General features: G+C 37.1%; 1 protein-coding gene across 1 annotated transcript; it reads left to right on the top strand.

Moving 5' to 3' along the window:
* The first annotated feature begins 313 nt into the window (after positions 1 to 313).
* On the top strand, positions 314 to 18,311 carry PI4K2B (phosphatidylinositol 4-kinase type 2 beta). The gene is made up of 10 exons (XM_035547113.2): positions 314 to 582; positions 3,054 to 3,211; positions 8,305 to 8,505; positions 9,038 to 9,169; positions 10,500 to 10,653; positions 11,641 to 11,708; positions 12,062 to 12,161; positions 13,395 to 13,528; positions 14,605 to 14,664; positions 16,870 to 18,311. Exons 1-10 carry the CDS (start codon positions 357 to 359, stop codon positions 17,041 to 17,043), a joined length of 1,407 nt encoding a protein of 468 aa, XP_035403006.1. The 5' UTR covers positions 314 to 356; the 3' UTR covers positions 17,044 to 18,311.
* The last annotated feature ends 1,006 nt before the right edge of the window (positions 18,312 to 19,317 follow it).

Here is a 19,317-nt window from a genome sequence, read left to right as displayed (position 1 = left end):
CCCGAGGAGCACCGCGCCGCGCTGCAGCCCACCACCCCGCGCTGCCTCACAGCGCCGTTTCCCTGGCACCTGCCGCTGCCCCAGCACCCTGCGGACAGCTCCCCCCTCCAGATAACCTACAGCGGGACCCTCCCCGTCCCCACACGGTTTTCCGAGCACTGTTTCACCACCCGCGACCCCCGGGCCTTGAGGCGGCCCCAGGGGGCTCCCGCAGCCGCCCTCAGCCCCCTCAGGCGGCGGGGGCGGGCAGCGCGCATGCGCGGCGCGGCGGCGGGCCCGGCGGTGGCGGCGAGGCCGCCATGGGGCGCGGCGGAGGGGCCTGAGCCCGGCGGCGCCTCCCCCGTCCCCGTCCCCTCATGGCGGAGCCCGAGGAGCCGCTGCTGCGCCTCGCCGAGCCGCCGCCTCACGCCGGGCCGCCAGCGGTAGTCAGAGCAGCGCCCGGCGGGGCCGTCAGGCTGCGCGGCGAGCCGCGGGAGGACGAGGAGGAGGAGGAGGAGGAGGAGGAGGAAGGCGCTGAGGGGGATGGCGAGGAGGAGCCCCTCCTGCGGCCCTCCTGGGGCAGGGAGCCCCGCCGCGCCGCAGGTACGTGCCGGCACCCAGCGGGGGCTGCGGGCGGCCCCGGGACCCTTCCGATATTTGTCTTCCGTGAATTTCTCTGCTTGCCGTGTCTCCAAATCCCATCTCGAAGAGGGAGAGGAATGCGGGGCTAAAAACCCAGAAACGCGCGGGCTCAGTTATGAAACTGGAAAGCATAAGCACGGCTGTTGTCCAACGTTAAGTATTTGTGCCAGGTGATAACCTACACAACCGTTGTTTGCTGCTTCTCCTCAGACTTTCAAGCTTTCTGCTTCCCTATGGCTTTGCAAACAGATGCGCACCTAGGGGTTAGCTCTTCTAAGAAGGGTTTGTGGCACTGACTAGCATTTGTTGTTCTAATTATACAATAAGATTTCTTGCCAGAGACAGGTTTAAAAAAAAAGTCTATTTTTCAAGAGTAGTTCATTGTAAAAACAGCCAACCAACCCTTCCCCACCAATCTGAGCAAAATAAATTATGCTAGTAACTTTTCCTTGGTAGCCATAGGGAGTTTTTGCTAGCATAACGTGTTTAAACGTAAGGAAAAAAAAAAAAGAAAAAAATATTACTTAATGCTTCAGAGTGGAGACGAGAGCCATGTGTCTTGCCCTGCTGGGGCAATAAAGATGGTGAATGCAGAGCTCTTGGGATCTGCCCAAGACCATGTAAGAAAATCTCAGAGCAGCATCTTTTCTCTCAGTCTCGTTTCCCTGTCCTTGCCTTTTCTGTCTGTCAGACACTTGTAGGTGCAGGAGTCTTTCCTGCTGTTCCCTGGGTCACGTGGAACAAATGCACCAGGTGTTATTCATGATTATTACAACACTGAGACTGTTCTCATAATACAATTATGGTCAGAACATGCATAGGAAGAGATGGAATTGGTTGAAGGGACAACCCTTACTAATGTTAAAAGAGTGTAAAGGAAGTTTAGTGTTACAGGAATTGTCATGCTACACTGACAAAATATATTGGTTTAGTTTATGTCATTGCTAACTTGATGGAAGAACAGGTTGAGGTGTACACTTGGGTGACAGCCCTGGTGTCCTTGGGATGTCTTCTTCGTTCAAACACAGCAGCTTCACAGCCTCAGACCTCGTGTGAACTAACTTGAGAAAAGTTAGATGGACAGTTAGACTGTGGGGGTGAGCCCTGGTCTCCCGGTTGGGGGTTTACTCACAAGAGTCATTTTCACAGCTGTTGCAAGAAGAACCTTGAACAACTTTAAGTTCAGAGACTGTGCTAGAAACAAGAAGTGAATGTTACACGTTTTCACAGTGGAAAATTTGATTATTTTAATCTTTGAAGAAGGAAACCAACTTGGAAGACCCTTCCACTTTCAACAGACACCAGTTCTGAATAAAGCGACATATTTTCACTTGGGGACTGTTGGCAAACTGAAAGGAAACTTCTTAAAACTGCCAACATCCTTGTTTTCAGCCATATGTTTTTGTACGCCCCCGTCGCCGTAGTGATGGCTTTCTAGTAGCACAGTAGCAACACGAACAAATCCTGTGTTTCAAATATTTCTTTCCTGAGCATACAGCATAATATTTTATTTTTAATTTAATACATTCTTCCTGCAGTTATATTTAATTTAAGAAGACACATGACTGAAGAATATATTCCCCGAGACAGTAAGGATTCTTATGGTTACAGGTTCTGGAGTTAATGTCAAGGAACTAAAAACTGACCTCTGAGAAAGCTAGCCTAAAGATATGTTGCAGAAATCTTCAGTTTAAAAACTTGCACACAAAAAAATTGGAAGACGTTTGAAGAGTAACGCAAGTATTAACACCTGCCAACTGCTTTTCTAGTTAATTTTCTAAATGTCCCTTGTCTACATAGAGCTGATCTTTTTGTCAGTGTGTGAAGAAGTTCTACAAGTGGTAGTGCTTTCATGCTGGAATGGTGATGGCATGCCATGCGTGATTCGGATGTGGATGCCACTTGTCAGCTCTATGTGTAGCATACTGCTTTGTGAATAGCATTGTTCTGTCTTAGGAGCAGTTAGTGAACATGCTAGCCAGGCTGTGAGCTGAATAATGTGATACCATCCTAGTAGTGGATAATGGACAAGTTTACTTTGTTAGCTTTTTCTACAAAGGAACAGGAATCTTAATAAAAGTGATATGTAAATCTTTAGTGCATTCATGTATCTTTTATGGGTATTTTTGATTTTTGTCTTATTTTTTTAGGCTTCATTATGTAAATAAATCTTTAAAAAATCATTGGAAAGTATAAACACTTCGCAAGGGTAGTCTCAAATGTTGTAAAAGTGTTGTAGATCTGGCTGAGGTTTATTAGATGTGGGTAGATCAGTGGGCAAACTTGCACTGATTTAATGGGCTGGATTTTTCAGCCTGCTATTGACAAAGCATTAGCAGGGAAAGCTATTAGTTCTTCTATGTGTTTACTTACGTTGTTATTAATTCTTAGTACAAATTGCACTTAAAATTGCTTATTTCCTTATTTTTCAGGGCATACAGGACACGCTGTTGATATGAATACGTTTTTAGATGATCCAGAATTTGCAGAAATCATTCTGAGAGCAGAGCAAGCTATAGAGTGTGGAGTTTTCCCAGAAAGAATCTCTCAAGGATCCAGTGGGAGCTACTTTGCTAAGGACCCAAAAGGGGTGAGCAAAATTATTTCAAATTCAGAGACTCTAACAATTAATTTAAAATGAAACTTATAAATTCCCTTTGAATTGAAAGCCTTTTACCTAAGTTCCTTAATACTTTATGGTATGCCAAAATCTGTGTTGGAAAAGTCAACACAAGTAAATATTTGGACTTCACTTATGCTGCAAGATGTTAGAAATGTAAATAACTGTCGTTTCTCTGTTGCAGTTTTATCATGATTTGGATGATCCGCACCAGAGAAATATGGAGGAAATAAAAGGGTGTCTTTAACCTCTGAAAACAATTCAGGGATTTTTTTTTTTGTGCAGAATCTAACATTTTGTTCTCTGTATACTTCTATGGATTTTGTTTTGAAACAACCGAGCTTCTGATTTGGGTGCTGTTTAGAGTTCTTTAGCAAGCCTTCTATGTTTTTATCTCTTCTTTGTAGATTGTCTTATATTTAAGATGGTTTTGTTTCTTTGCTCCTATATGATTGGTAGACTGGCAAGATGAGTGATACAACCAAATCTGCCTTTTTACTTATACTTGTCTGCTAAATCTTAACTTGGTAGTTTTTGTTTCCCTTTCTTTCCCTTAGTACTAAATGGTACCTGAAATAGGTATGGTACCATCAAAGAGGTGACAAAGAAGTTAGTTGCCTGAACAGACTGCTTGAAAAGTAACATTTGGGTAGAATTCTTTAATAAGATGACGTACTTCTTCACACTTCAGACATACTTTCACACTGTTCTCTTTAAATCCGAAATACTTTGCTTACGGACCTGCTCCAAAGAGTGGAGGACTCCAAAACGTTTTCAGCAAATACCAAAAAGACCGTTCCCTATACCTTTGTTGATTTGTTTTATCCAATTTTATTTTAAGTTCCATCAACAATCTTTGGTCTTAGATAGATGTAGGTGTTTGTTAATTCTGAAGATCTTAGTCAAGGTGGACATGGAAACTGTAACACTTCAAGTGCCTAGGTTTTCAGAACGCCTTCGAGGTCACTTCCTGCATCTCCAAAAAGGTCATTTCCCATTTGTTTAGGGATTATCTTTATTTTTGGTTTAGTTTTTATTCATATTGTTGGTCAGTACAGAATATATTCCTGTTCTGCCACTTACTTTTCATAGATGTCCAGCTTGTTTTAATGCCAGATTACCAATGATGACATTTACGCTTTTGAGTCGGTGATTGCCTGACTTAATTCAAATAAATACGTGAATAACTTATGTTGTGTTCTCATTCTAAACTTATTGCTAATGTATAGTGGTAGAACTACCTCTAGAAAATCCAAGAACTGCATGTTACAGTTCAGGCTCTTGTGTTCCAGGAACATGTGTTAGCAATGAGCCCCCTCATCCTCCTGGAGGAGGGCCTAAGTAGGTTGGGAAGGAGGAGGTCTCTCTTTTTGAAATTGGAAGAATAAAACATTTTTTTCTCTAATCAGTTTATGGGATTCTTGCTTATGCCTAGAATGCTGTTTTTATGAACGCTTGTTCAGTTTCATTAGTTTTTTAACTTCAAGTCCCTTCTCTACTTCATTAGTTTAGTTCTTTGTCAATTTTCAGCTTGTATATTTAATATATGCGCTTATTACATCTTAGAATTTTTTTCTGGTGTATATTAATCAAGTAAGGAAGCAGATGCTTGTCTAATACTTTTAAAGAATTTATTGCTTAACTTGCTTCTACAGTGTTATGCTAAAAATGCTTTCAAACTGCTTAAGTGGAGTTTTCTTAATGCTGTGCAAAGTGTCTTATTCTTTGAAAGTTAGGGCCAAGAGGGCTAGAAAAGTCATTCTTGTTGTGTATCTCCATGTGTGTAAATATCTTTGAGGAGATGCTTGAGGCTCACAGTGTCCAGGGGCTAATGAGAACTTACGCGTCATTTTTGTAACCATAGTATTACGGATGGAGCACCTTGTTTCTTTGTTTCTTATGTGGTGATTCGGTTGGTTTCATTTCTGTTTTGCAGTGAGGTGTTGGTTTTGTTCCCAGGAGTGACTTGCTCACCTCTCCCCACTCCATGCAGGTCATTGATTTGAATGTGTCTAGGAGAAGGGAAGACTTAAACTAAAAATTTGGTGATTTTTTTTTAATGGAGGCCAGAAAGCTTTCATTGCAAAATATGAAAGTATTTACTACCGTGACTGAGAATAATACTGAATTCCTAGCTTACTTTGAATTTTGCTTTTGTTCTTCGTGCCTAGACCTTATCTAAATCTGTTATCCGCATTAAAGGTCTGATTAAAAAATATCATTTTGCCACTACTGTGACTCCCATTTGTAGAATGGATTTCACGTCCTGTTTGACGGAGTGTTGCATCATCCTACTTCAGACCAGTTTTGTGACTTGCTTTCTCCTACTCGTCTCGAGTAATCTTCTCGTTATGTGGGAAAGAGCTTATTAAAAGACGCACTCAGCCTTCTTACTGGTCAGCTTCTGCAGTGTTTACCCACACTAATACCAGCTTAGAGCTAAGACGTTGCCACTAGGTCATCTTACTGATTTGATTCTTCCAGAAATATAAAACTAAATTTGTCTAATTAAAATTATCACCTTTGTGTATTTTATTGGCATAGTTCTATACTGATAAGCAGCAGTTCGGTACTTGAGCAGCACTCTTGCTGAAATGATGAATATTTCTGCATTCGTTGCTCACTGTGTAACCAGGGAAGAAAAAGACATCGTCTGCTGCAAACACAAACTCTTCTGCAAGGTGTTTTTGACCGTCCAGCTCTTGGCTAACTGGTAATGTCAATGGAGCCTGTCTAGAAATTGGTTTCGGCTTGCACAATGAAGGCTGGCCTGTCTACTTACTGAGCTGTCTGGTTTGACTCTGGTCCTCAACATCAGTGGCTCTGAAAAATTTATCATGGCTCAAACTTCAGGGAAAACTTGAAAACCATATCTCGATTTGATGCTACAGCACAGTGTGGTCCAGGCGAGTACTGGAACGAGCTAAGCTCCTTCTTGGAACGTTCACTTTGCGGGAAGTGTTACCCAGAGAGTGACTCAGAAAGGAGATATGAATGGCTTGGCATATACTGCCACATACACCACTGCGTCTCTGGGAAACAGAAAGCTGCTAGCTTTGTTTTGAGCAGGCAGGTACGTGTGATTCAACAGGAATATTTAAATAACTTCTTAACAATTCTAAACCTAACGTTGGGGTTTTGACTGAAGCAGTATACCAAGTACATTCAGTTTCCAAAGCATTGTGACTTTTTAAAAAGGCCAATTACTGATGTATTATGTGCAGAGAACATAGGTTTGCATCCCGGACTGTCATGTCACAGAGAATGCTTATTGTAAACATAAAAGCCTTTTGTGGAGGCCTAAATTGAATAATAAATGTTCCCTTGCATAGAATTTCTTGCGATTCTGAAGATACTCTTTGAATCGCAGATAGCAGCATGTTGAAAACATAAGAGAACTTTTGTCACTGTGTTTCCTCTCGATAGGAAGCTTTATTTTATAGGATGAATGCAAATAGTGATATTTTGTAACTTCTTTGTTCTGGTGTTGATGGGATGACTCCAACCGGATGGGCAGGACAGGTGCTGTACTAGTGTCTGGTGGCTTGTGTACTGTTTACAAATGGAATGAAGCAAATTCCCTGTAGCTAATTTTGTCCAAAGCGGGATTAAAGGCAGGTCCAGAACAACTAGCTAGTTCATCTCCATAATCTAGCAGAACTGGCAGTTCATGGAAAAGGATGCTAGTTTCTGACAGGCAGCAAACTTATTTATGACTTGTAGTGTAAAACAGCTACGAAAACTGTGGTATGGCTACCATCCGTGTTTGGTTTATTGAGAGAGTCACTTTTTTTTTGGTAAAGATTCAGAAAAATTAATATGTGAAAATATTTTAAATGGTTGTTTTCAATATTTGTTGGATGGGACCATTAGGCTAGAGTTTATCACACGTAATTGGAAGGTTATATATTTCAGTGTAATAAGAATCTTGCGGTTTGAGGTTAACAAATATAGACTCATGTGTAGGAGGCACCTTGAGAAATCATCTCTTTAAGACAATCGTGCTTTACAGCACAGGCATTAACAGGATTCCTGATGAATGCATGGCTAACATGTTCTTAGTGGCATCCTGTTTTGGAGACAGCACAACCCAGGAGTTTGTTCTAGTCTGGTTCAAAAGAGTTTTGCTTTGTATTTTATCTGCTGGCTTTTAAGCATATGGTTTCTTGTTTCATTAACAGTAAATGTGTTATTTGTTTCTCTATAGCAAGCTGTTGCATGGTTCATTTTGTGTCTCGTTTTCTGTTCTTTAGACTAAACAATCTCAGTTCATACAAGCTTTCATTATTCACATTTTTCTGCTTATGCTCATTGTTTTTTTCAATTTTCTCCAGTTACTTCACAGATTTCTTGAAGCATAATGTCCAAAATTGAACACGGTACTTTGAGTAATTTTAAGCTTTGGCTCAATGTCTCCAATGAAAATAGTGGCTGATAGTATGAATTGTCAGCTTTGAGGCAAGGAATCTACAGCAGTAGTAAATTACACCACTCTTTGGAATTGCAAAGTGCAGTTTTTTATTTTGATCTATTCTCACTAAAAGCAATAAATGAATACAAAATATAAAATGTAACACTTGATTATTTGCATTCTGTATATTTGTTGCTTTCCTGGAACCATTTTGTCTCTGTCTGGAATATCTAATCAATCAATCAGGCTGAAACTGCTTTTTGAAGCTACTTTTAAAAGCTCTTTTCTATTCTAAAATGCAGTCCTTTTTAATTTTGTAAAACTAGTAAGTGTTAGCTGATTTTGATTTTCTGTTATGAAGAGTTTAATTTGAATTTGTGCTACTTCTAGAAAAGCGTTCAGTGATGCATCTATTAGATATATCTTTTATTAGATCTATTATTATTATCTTTTTATTATATATTAGATCTATATTATTATCTTTTTATATATCTTTTGTTAGATATAGTTTTATGATGTTATCTAAAAAGAGCAATTGTAAAATGCAATGGTTAGTATTTAAAATTATTTTGGAAACTATTTAACTGAAAGTATTGGTTAATATTTTGCAACTTAAAGCATTCATAGTTTAGTTTTATATTATTTATCCTAGAAAACTATTGGAGTATTCAAACCAAAATCTGAAGAGCCTTATGGACATCTAAATCCAAAATGGACCAAATATTTTCACAAGATTTGTTGTCCTTGCTGCTTTGGCAGAGGCTGCCTCGTTCCAAATCAGGGATATCTCTCTGAAGCTGGTGCCTATCTTGTAGATGACAAGCTGGGGCTAGGAGTTGTACCCAAAACTAAGGTAAAAGTTCAAATATATAAATTATTGAATGCAAATATACAGTCACAGATGTGTCAGTCTCTGGACTGTGGTTGTGAAGACATCTTTGTGTATCATGCATTAGCCCTGAGTCAATTACAGGCTATTGCAAGTCCTAGTGCACAGTGGTTTAGCGTAGAAACAGTGACTGTATGTTTTTTGTTTTACAGGGTAAGTCTGAGAGCTTAATTCTTCTTTTTTTTTTTGAACTACTTTAGCTGTTAGTATTTTCTTCTATTTTTGTGCTTTGTAATTTGGTGTGAAGCATCAGGATTGCAAAAGGCAGCATATAAAGATTCCAATTTAAATGTATTTCATCACATTTCTGTTTGGGATATGTAAAATCGCAAATATTCACCTTTTCCTATAAAACTTGCCTGTTGGAAATGCCTGATGCTTCCTTTTTGCTTTCTTTGCAACTGAGCATAAAATTTTCTGTTAATCTGTAAATAAAATGATAAAGAACTGTGCTGTGTTTTTAACATTTGTAATGGGTATGTTTTCATATTTTAAGGTTGTCTGGCTTGTCAGTGAGACCTTTAATTACAGTGCAATAGATCGTGCAAAGTCAAGAGGAAAAAAATACGCTTTAGAGAAAGTGCCAAAAGTTGGTAAAAAATTTAATCGAATTGGACTACCTCCTAAGGTAAGATTAAAGATAAGTGATCTGTGTGTTTCCTTACTCATTGCAAAACCTTGAATAATAAAAAAAAACCTTCAACAGTAGAAGAAAAAGCTTGTTGCCTATTTAAAAATTATTTCTGAATGATTGATGGTTGATATAACTGTTACTAGGCAAAATCTGACCACACTTACAGCATTTCTTCTCTTAGACTATATTTATGATCTAACCGTTTTTATATCAGTTTGCAGGCTAGCTTTTCTGTTGGAGGAGAAAAGCACATTAAAATATTGTACCTCCCTCTTTCTGCTTTTCTTGACTGTTTAGTGACATTCCCTTCAGTGTCTTTTTTTATATTGCATAATTGTTTCTCCCATTGGTATTTATCTAATTCTTTCATATTTCCTAAATCTTTCTCTCCCTTCTATTTGTTTTTCTTCTTTCAGGAATCCTATTGTTACGTTCATCCTACCTTCCTTCTTGTGTACATTACTTCACTGACAAAAACTTCTCATCTTTCTTGTATCCCCAGAACCTCACCACAGTGCCTACTCCTAATCTTTAAAAACATAGATTATGTATAGCTCTGGTACTTGTCGTTTCAAGCAATTTTGATTCATGTGACACATGTTATGCAAGCTGGTATCAGCATGGTTACTCGACACACTGTATATTCATCCACATCTCAGCATGTGTGCATCTATCTGCATTTTATGTCTCAAATATAATCCCTCTTTTCAATTTTAATCTTGAGCATCTTTGCTGTTGCCCACACATATGGAGTCTATTCAGTCTGTAGTTTTATTCCTTGGACTCTTGGGAAATGTATTTCAGGCATTTCATGCAAAAAGTATCTGTCTTGGAAAAAAAAGTAACCAAAGCTGCTGGTCTCATCAATGAACATACAAGCTTTTCAGAGAGGAAGATTTTTCTGCTGTAAATTTTGGTGAGTTTCCTATGAACTGGTGAACCAACTGTTCCCAATGAAAGAGAATAGATTGTATTTCTTCCTCTTTACTTGAAATATTGCTCGTAATACCAGGTGTTCATTTATGTTGGTTTGTCCGGCTATGCTTTGTTCCTGGTAAACTCACTGAGTACTTAAACACATTAAGAAACAAACCAAACAAAAAAAAATTCTAATGATAGATTTTTTTTTTAAGAATTTAGGAGTGAAAAAGAAAACACTTAATCTTTTTTTTTGTGTGTATATGACTCCTGCTAGGTGGTTCTGTGTAATATTTCCAGTGTTCTTTACTTTGAAAGGATATCATCAATTTTTCTGTTAAAGATAAAATTATTTAAATGGACCTGTGTGGGAGTGTTTTCCAAATACAGTTCATTAATGTTTCAGGTTGGCTCCTTCCAGCTGTTTGTTGAAGGATATAAGGAAGCTGACTACTGGCTCAGGAAGTTTGAAACTGATCCTTTACCTGAAAACACACGGAAAGAATTCCAGTCACAGTTTGAAAGACTGGTTGTCTTAGATTATGTCATCAGAAATACAGGTATCATAGTGTCCTGCAGTATGTCCCTATTCTCTTGACACAGAAATGGTAAATAATGCTGACTGAAAGCTATCAATGAAGGTGTTAATGCATTTCAAATGTTTGTCTTGCAAGTGAAGGCCAGAATGCTGCATTTAAAACTTCTTAAAAACCACAAAACTTCAGATGCAAACATTACATGTTAGAATATGACAAAATCCAAACAACTTTATGTTGGATCAACAGCAACCTTTTGTTGGATCAACATTAAATATTAGAATGACTATATCCAAATAATGTTTTTATTTAATTTAAGAGTTCAAAAACAAATACTTCTTTCATTTCACTTCAGTTGTGTCAGTTGGCTATTAACTTGTTTCCCCAAATTAGGGTAAGAGATGATGGGGGTTCAGGAAGGATAAGAGAAGCCACAGCTACCATTCCTTTTATGCTAAGCTGGATACCACTAACAGCACACTTTCACATCAGTGCAAAATGCTTTGTATTCATTGTGACCAGGCACTGAAGTACAACTGCGATGCGTCTCTGTACTCCTGGGTTCATGTTTCTTTCACTCAGAGGCTGAGATTCTTCTTTTGACTTTGTAGGTGATTAATTTTTCCTCTGAAATGCAAAGGCAGTTTTATCGAAATGTTTCCTTTGTTGCTTCATCTGAGCTGTGCATCTTTAGTGTTCTTCAGGCATGCCAGCACCCTAGGATATTTCTTTATTGATGTTTTACTGTATATTCATCCAGTTAGGGAACCTAAAAAAGTAATATATAGTTAAGAATGCTTGGTAAATTTTCAGTCATTCCAGCAAATCAGTTACCTTAAAGGTTTTATTAAAGGTAAAACGTGTTGATTTGGGGGGGAGGGGTTGTGTGTGAACGGTTTTGCCTGACTCCTTTGGTAAATCCTCAGTTTACAATATTAGTCTTTCTATATAATTTTAGATGCTCGTTACTTTGTAAATGACATGTTGTGACATGCATTTTCTTGTTTAAAGACAGAGGTAATGATAACTGGTTAGTCAGGTACGAAAAACAAGATGATGGGCCTGATCTGTCAGATAAGGTAAGAAAATATTCTGAAACACTCTGAACTGTTCTGTATCTTGTTCTTGCCTGGGATTAAGTAAATGGCTTTAATCCTGGTACATAGTCTTAAGAAATCTGATACTGCAAATTATTCTAGGCAAAGTGAATGGAAAAGCTATTTGGATTAGACTAGTCTGAATAGAGCACTGCTGGAAGTTATTCTTGTTCTTTTTTTCTTTACTAGTTTGGACTATAGTAATAAAACTGTCTGCTGTTTCTTAAATACATTTCTACAGCTATTCCTGTGCTGCTTATCTTGTATTTGTATTTTAATGTATATCGCTATTTTTGTAAGCACATAAGCATCCCTTTGAAATATTCCTTCCCTAGGATATCCAGTGGACTGTAGCTGAAGAATCTACTATTAAAATTGCTGCAATTGACAATGGATTAGCTTTTCCTTTTAAGCATCCTGATGAGTGGAGGGCGTGTAAGTATTGCATTCTTCAATAATTTGGGGAGAGTAACTTCTAAATAAGTATTTGCAGTCTGGTTTCATAGTTTCTTACTATTATAATCCATCACTGTAGTTATATATCGAATCTTTAAATAATTGCATACTTTACTTCAGAAAGTTAGCAACAAATTGTATTTCTGCAGTGGCATATGCGGTTTCATCCTTGTTAATGTGTGTTTTTGTTAACCCTTAAAACAGTGTGTGAACTGGTAGTGGAACTGAAAAAATACCAGTGTTTCTCACATTTTTCTCTTAATGTCATAGAAAATGACTCGAGTGTAAGGATATGCAAATTGTCTCTCTAATGGCAAATTTTCTATTTCAAAAGTATTTTAAGGGTATTGTTTTAAGTGAATAAGCAGACAATCTGCATGTTATTTTTACTTGTCTTCAGCTTTAGCTTAGTAATCTCCAGTTAATACTATGTCCAAGCAGATCGGATATTGACGTTTCTAATAAATCTAGATTGCATCTGAAAACATCTCTGACTACTTAGAATTTAGAGGGAAGTGCCTGGCAGGGCTTACAATTATTTGTCTGAACTATTAGCCAAACAGGTAATTATGACTTAAGTGTGGGCTAGTTTTGTGGGTAAAAGGCTAGCTAATTACCCCACTCACAGCTCTGTGTAGTCCTAGACATCTTGACACTCAATAGCTGCTGTCCCAAGGTATCTCTCTGCTACAGTCAGTTCTGCAGACATGGCAATGCCTCCTTCCCTTAAAGGTGGTAGGAAACATGGCAATGCTTGCCTTCTCTTGAAAAAGCTGATTAATAGCAGCTACGTGAAAAGTTGAGAATATTTTTCTCAGTGTACTTAGAAGAAGGCATCTTAATAAAAACAAAAGTCTGTTAAAAATAGGTACTTTTTTGTTCTTCAGTATGAATTGAACATCTGAAAGATTTCTGATTGTAGCCATTATTTTATTCCAGAGGAAACTGCATTACTGCACAAGGAGAAAGCCTCTACTTCTGTTCACAGTATTTAGTTATTGCTTAAACTAAATACTTAAATGTGTTTTCACTGTTTGGAAAAAAGCTAAGTAGTTGCTTTTGTAATTGCAGCCAGATGAGGTATGTGGGGCAACAGGCAATGCTGTGAAAAAGTGTGTTACTGAAAACTTTCAGGAGCAAACACAGCAGTGGTAAGCATTTAAAAATTTAATTTTGCCTGTTAATCTGAAAACGTGTTTTACCTACATTTAGATCCCTTTCACTGGGCTTGGCTTCCTCAAGCACAAGTTCCCTTCTCTCAGGAGACCAGAGACTTAGTTCTTCCTCGCATCTCTGATATGAACTTCGTACAGGATCTTTGTGAAGATCTTCATGAACTATTTAAGGTGAGTAGGTTGCCATGAATTTGACATTACTGAAGTACCTAACTGTTCCATTGCAAGTATTAGCTGTTTTTTCTTTTTATGATTTTAACTTGTGTATGCCATGAAGCAGCTTTAACACTGGCATGGGTTCATATAATTAGAGGAAACTGTCACCGTTGTGACTAATCAGCCCATCTGAACACATAATTAATTTTTATATATTTAAGTATCACGTAATTAAGTCTAGTTAATTTTTATGTCTCAAATATCTGTAAGGATTCCATTTAACATACCTCTGTAGTGTGTATACACTTAAACTGTATCAGCCCAAGAAATCTTACATGTAATATAACTTACAGTACCTGTATACCTTCTATATACTTAATTTTACATACTTTTATTGTGTAAAGCTGATACTGAAATCTTGACCATTGTTATTTTAAATGAGTTTTCAAGTGAAAACTTTGTCAAATTTATTTTAAAGATACTGAAACTGTGCTACAACATTGGCGTGTAATGGAATCTCCTTGTCTGAAACATTCCATAAACAATTATGTGTTTTGGTAGAGAACTTGTAAAATTCACTAATGTATCTCATGATCGTTTGGATTATTCCACTTGAACGGGGTGGAAAAAAAGCATGTAATTTCAAACTTAATGAAAATGCAGCAGTAACTTCAAAGCTAGATCCTGAAATGCTGCCACTAATATTTTCATCTGACTCAGCTGCATTCAAAGTGACTCTGGGTTTTCTGTTAAACCCAGTAGAATTTGAAGGATTTAATAAAACTGGAAGAGGAAGAGGTATTCCATTTGCAGATTAAAGGTGTGGGTCCAAGTAGTTTAGCACTGGCGTTTAATGCATAGGTTGGCCGGCTTAAGTGGTATTTATTGATATATTCTACTTTTATGATATGATAAATCATTTGTTTTCATATATGCAAATTTTCTGCAATAAGTGGACTCTTCTGAAATTTGTTGTGTTGGCAAATATGACCGTGCATAAGATGAACTTGATTAATTTGCATGCCAAATGCACAGCTGAAAACAAATGGGTCATTTCCTATAGTAACTGTCTTTTTTTGTTTTTAATAAAGACCGATAAAGGATTTGACAAGGCTACTTTTGAAAACCAAATGTCTGTTATGAGGGGGCAGGTAAGACTGCATTTTAAAATATATATATATGTATTTAATTTGTCATCACTTCTCAGATGTTAATTTTTGTATCTCGGGGGTGGGGGGGACACAAACTCCTATACATTTGAAAGACACTTGAAGGTCTTTTAATCTAAGACTAAATTTCTTTCTAGAGGTTGTTCTTACTCAAGACAACAGCATGTACTGTTTTGTTTTTTTTCTTTTATAAAAGATTTTCTAAAATGTAATTGGAGGTTTGGTGTCTTTTTTGAGGGGGGGGAGCAGTGAATGGAGATATACATACCTGTATATGCTTAGAAGGTATTTTAAAAAACAATCCACCAAAGAATAGTTATGAATTTGGATGGAAAAAAATGGTGGGAAATTTAGGTATGTTACTAAATATGACTTAATTTTGGAGGATTAACTTCATTAATGTTTTACAAGGAAGAAATGAGGTAATAGAATTTCTTCATCCTAGCAGATGTCAGAACCAGTGATTAGCAAAGTAACTCAGGTATTTCCAAATTAGAAATTTGGTGACAATTAAGCCTTTTTTTTTTAAGAACACTGAAGCAAGGGAGGAAAAGGTTTTCTCCATCTCCTTGCTGCTTTAAAATTGGTGTGATGTGCTAGAGAACAAGCTTTAGCTAATACTTTAGTTCAATTCATTCTGGAGTAAGCTAGGCATAAACCAGTGATTTCTGAAAACAACTAGATGAATTAATAGTCCTTTTAGTCCTGAATTTACTGAGAGTGACTCCTGTATTCTTAAATTCAGCATGGGTACTTTAAAGCCAGACATTCATAACTCCAGGAGTGGCTTAATCTGACTTTTTTTCCTATATCAGGAAGTGCCTTGCACAAGACTACTGTTCTTAGTCAAACATAGTCTCGGTTAACGTTAGTTTTGTGTGTTGGCTAAAAGCCAACAAACCTTATTCCATTTAACTATTAATAGTTATTTCTGAAATAATTATTTGGAGAAGTTTGTGCAGTTGCTGGAAGCACGCTGAAGTATTCATCCATCTTAAACTGGGTTAAATGGCTTTTTGTGATGAATCGATTGGCTACAGGGAATCTGTTCTTTAAGAAAAAGCTACAGGGAAAAAGCTAATTTCTATAACTGTGAGAGATCTAGCTAAGGATGTCTAAACTAATTTCCCCCTAAAAAGGCTGAATCTGGACCCTTTCTTCCAATGTTTTTCTTGAGGGGGATTTCAGCAGAGAATTTTAAAAAAACTTTTCTACCTTTGCAAGAATATGTCACTGCAAATGATGCCTTCTAGCAATGATATTTAGACTTACTTTTTTTTTTTTTTTTTTACACCAAAAGCATGTTTCAAGTAAGTTTATAGAAAAATTGGATAACTACATTGATTATGAAAGAAGATAGCATTCTTTAGTTAAGGCTGTTTGGCATGATAGCCAAAATACCTGTTAAAATACGTTGTTAAAAAAGAAGAACCTAAATGTAAGAATGATAAAGGGCAATGTATTTTGTATGTTAGGCTTCAGGCAACTTTAAATCTGAGGAACTGAAAGTAGTTAGAAGCATGTTGTTGTGAAGCAGGGGAAAAATTCTGGGAAGAGTTTCAAACCCAACTTAAACAATTCTCAAGAATATAGCAATTATGCAACCAAGTAATCAGACCTACGGAGGATTGCCTTAGAACTTAGGAAATGTAAGTGAAAAGAGGAGTTTCTAGAAGAGCCGATTTGCATTAAGCCATGCTAAGGAATTTCCGTCAGGGTTCTTCAGCCATGGAAGTGTGGAATGAACAGAAGGTCGGTGAGTTGCACAAGGGAAGAGACATTGTGCCAGAGGGGAAAAAAGGGGTTGAGATTACAGCTAATGCAAGTATGTCAGCAAAACTGAATTTGAATACTTGCTGTAGTTTACAGTAAGGATAATATTGAACATGGAGCAAATTATCAGGGTAGGTAGTGAGCATTGAAGTTTTGGAAGTAATAATTTATTTATAGATTTGTCTATAATCCTTTCTAAAAATTGGAAGAGGATTAACATAATAAAAGAGTAAGATAGTCAAATAGCAGTTGGATGTCATAATGTTACCAAATAAGGTATTTCTACTTGGAATTGATAAATCAGTTCTGTAGAAGACTGTGTTATTGAATAAAGTGAGTGACAGCTAAACCTATAAGCCTGTTAGCCACAGATTAATTTGTGTGCCCTCACCTTACCTGCTTTTACTCTTTTAGATACTAAACCTTACTCAGGCATTAAAGGATGGAAAAAGTCCCATTCAGCTTGTTCAGATGCCACGTGTGATTGTGGAGCGAAGTAGCACTGGAAGTCAGGGCCGAATTGTTCATCTGAGTAACACATTCACACAGACCTTTCATAGCAGGAAGCCTTTCTTTTCCTCCTGGTAGCAACAGAAATATATGGGAAGAGTAAGCTTCTCTAACTGTAGTAAGCTACTTCTGTGTAAAGGCTCCGCAATAATGTACTTCTGCTGTATACCAAGAACTCCGACTGCCGACACCTCAGTACTTAAATTCTAAAAGACTTAAGAAATGTATTTTGAATGTAATAAGTTTACAATTTTTGTGTCAAAATTGTGAATTCATATGTCAGGGAATGAGAAGAACTTGTCCTTACTGTATTTTTATAGGCTAAATTAATGTATTCTGAATAATACTAAAGGAAAGATGCACAGTTTGCATATGCTGAGAAACTACTTTTGAATACAACAGGAATTCTTTTTGTTTAGTATAAATGTGAGAACCTATACCCTATCAATTTCTTTTTATATGCTCTTTAAAAAAAAAAAAGTGCAAAATGCTATCTTTGTGAAAATGCTTTTCCTTGGAATTTCTTCCTGATGTTTTAAGCTGTTTATAGATTTTTCATAGGCTAGTTACTTGAAAAAAGTCATGCACTTAAGAAAATAATAATAATAAAAAACCTGCTATGGAGACACAAGTGAAAGAAAGGGAGAAGGGAAAATATGCTTCATGTAGATTTTTTTTTTGCACATGGGGACCAAAAATGGTTAAATAGTTTTCAGTTGAATTATAGCAAAATTCATCCCCAGTAAGTACACACAGTTTCTACTGTGACAAAATGAACTGAGTGTACATTTCAAAGGGTGAAGCTTCACCTGTAGCTTTTAGAACTCGTGTATTTAATTACACGTATGGGAAATGTGAGATTTTTGTTGTGATGAATCTATGAAGAATTGCACAATGTTACAGGTTGGATTCTCGATATGAATATAAATGTGTTCATCAGTCACCAAAGTGGTTCTTCACTGTTAATCACAGAAGCACTATTCATCTCAAAGCCTGTCTGCCTTCTGAATTTCTATCCAAACACACTATTATTTTTTGACTGGAAAAAAAAAAATACTGTAATACATAGAGCACAGAGACTTATAATTGGACTCTTAGCAATGTCATGCTTATTTGCCAATTTTCATTTATGTTTAAGTTGTGTCTTAAGACTTGATGGTCATGCTTCTAGATCCATGGCTTATGTTACATGATAAATATTTTGGTAATTTTCTGGACAGTGAAGACTGGGAATGGGAGAAAATTGCTGCTTTTATGAAACCTTCAGTATTTCAGACATTGCTGTATTTTGTAATTCTAAGCAATACTGTTGAACTCAAATAATAAAATGCTTGTATTTTATATAATTTTGAGTGGATGTAAATATTAATGTAGCATGTTAGCAATTCACATGATTAACTGAATTGTTTAAGCCTTAAATGTAAAACTTACTGTGCGGTGGAGTTCAAAATGAGACTGAAATGACCACCTTTATAAACTTTCCATGATTTGTTTTTATCCAAACAGTTTATTAAAATTTAAAGAAGGTATTTACGTACCAGACCTCCTACTGAAGAAAATAAATGTCATAGTTGAAAATGCACAGGTTTTTGGCTCCGATGTTGCCTCTGTCCTGCAAAAAAAAATAGTCCTTAATTTTATTTTCTTTCAACCTCTTTTTCTATGATTCATATAACTTTGTGGTACCAAATATGTAGCTGTCACAGAGTGGAAGTGTTCACTAAATTATATCTACTGAGGTGATGTCGATGAAGTGCCACTGCAAGGTAAGTTTAACGGCCCTGGCCCTTGTTTAGCATGCTTTGCAATCTGTGCTGCACAGAAACATGTTTCCTCATGCCTCGCTGTACTATTTTATGGCTTTTTCATAGTAACTGAATTATTATGACTTGGTGACCAGAACACTCGTACATGCTCTCTAGACCTTTAAAGGCTTCATCAGGGTATTGGTGGTATAGTGGGAGAAATTGAACATGCAGCTGCAAAGCTGCATTTTGGTTCGGGGCTTTGGGCAATGCTAGGTTCCTAGGATCACCTTGCCTAGGCAGGTGCTGTTTTTTGTTTGTTTCTTTGTTTTTAATAAAAAATCAAAACAAACCCCACAAAACTTATCTCTTCTCTGTGCTTTCCACACATCCTTCCTCAGAAGCATCTCTTCTTTAACACCTAGTTTTAATATTGCTTTAGTGGAAGGTGTTGAACAGATGCTGTGTGTAACCTGTTTACACAATGCACCAAGCTGTGGTACCTCGATTAATAGGAAGGAGCAAGTGAAGTTCAGAACCTTGCCTATTCTTGTTCAGTGTTGCCTCTTCTTCTGTGTGGTGTTGCTTTTTTGGTTTTTGATTTAGT

Source organism: Cygnus atratus, chromosome 4, assembly GCF_013377495.2.
Source record: "Cygnus atratus isolate AKBS03 ecotype Queensland, Australia chromosome 4, CAtr_DNAZoo_HiC_assembly, whole genome shotgun sequence".
Lineage (NCBI taxonomy): Eukaryota > Metazoa > Chordata > Aves > Anseriformes > Anatidae > Cygnus > Cygnus atratus.
This window is presented reverse-complemented; position numbering and strand designations above follow the sequence as displayed.

What these genes read in the sequence shown, in the direction of transcription:
- PI4K2B (XM_035547113.2), top strand. Translation starts at nt 357, where the DNA reads ATGGCGGAGCCCGAGGAGCCGCTGCTGCGCCTCGCCGAGCCGCCGCCT. An exon ending in TTGCTAAGGACCCAAAAGGG is followed by an intron (nt 3,212 to 8,304) that starts GTGAGCAAAATT and finishes TATTTATCCTAG; the next exon opens with AAAACTATTGGAGTATTCAA. An exon ending in GGCCTGATCTGTCAGATAAG is followed by an intron (nt 11,709 to 12,061) that starts GTAAGAAAATAT and finishes TTCCTTCCCTAG; the next exon opens with GATATCCAGTGGACTGTAGC.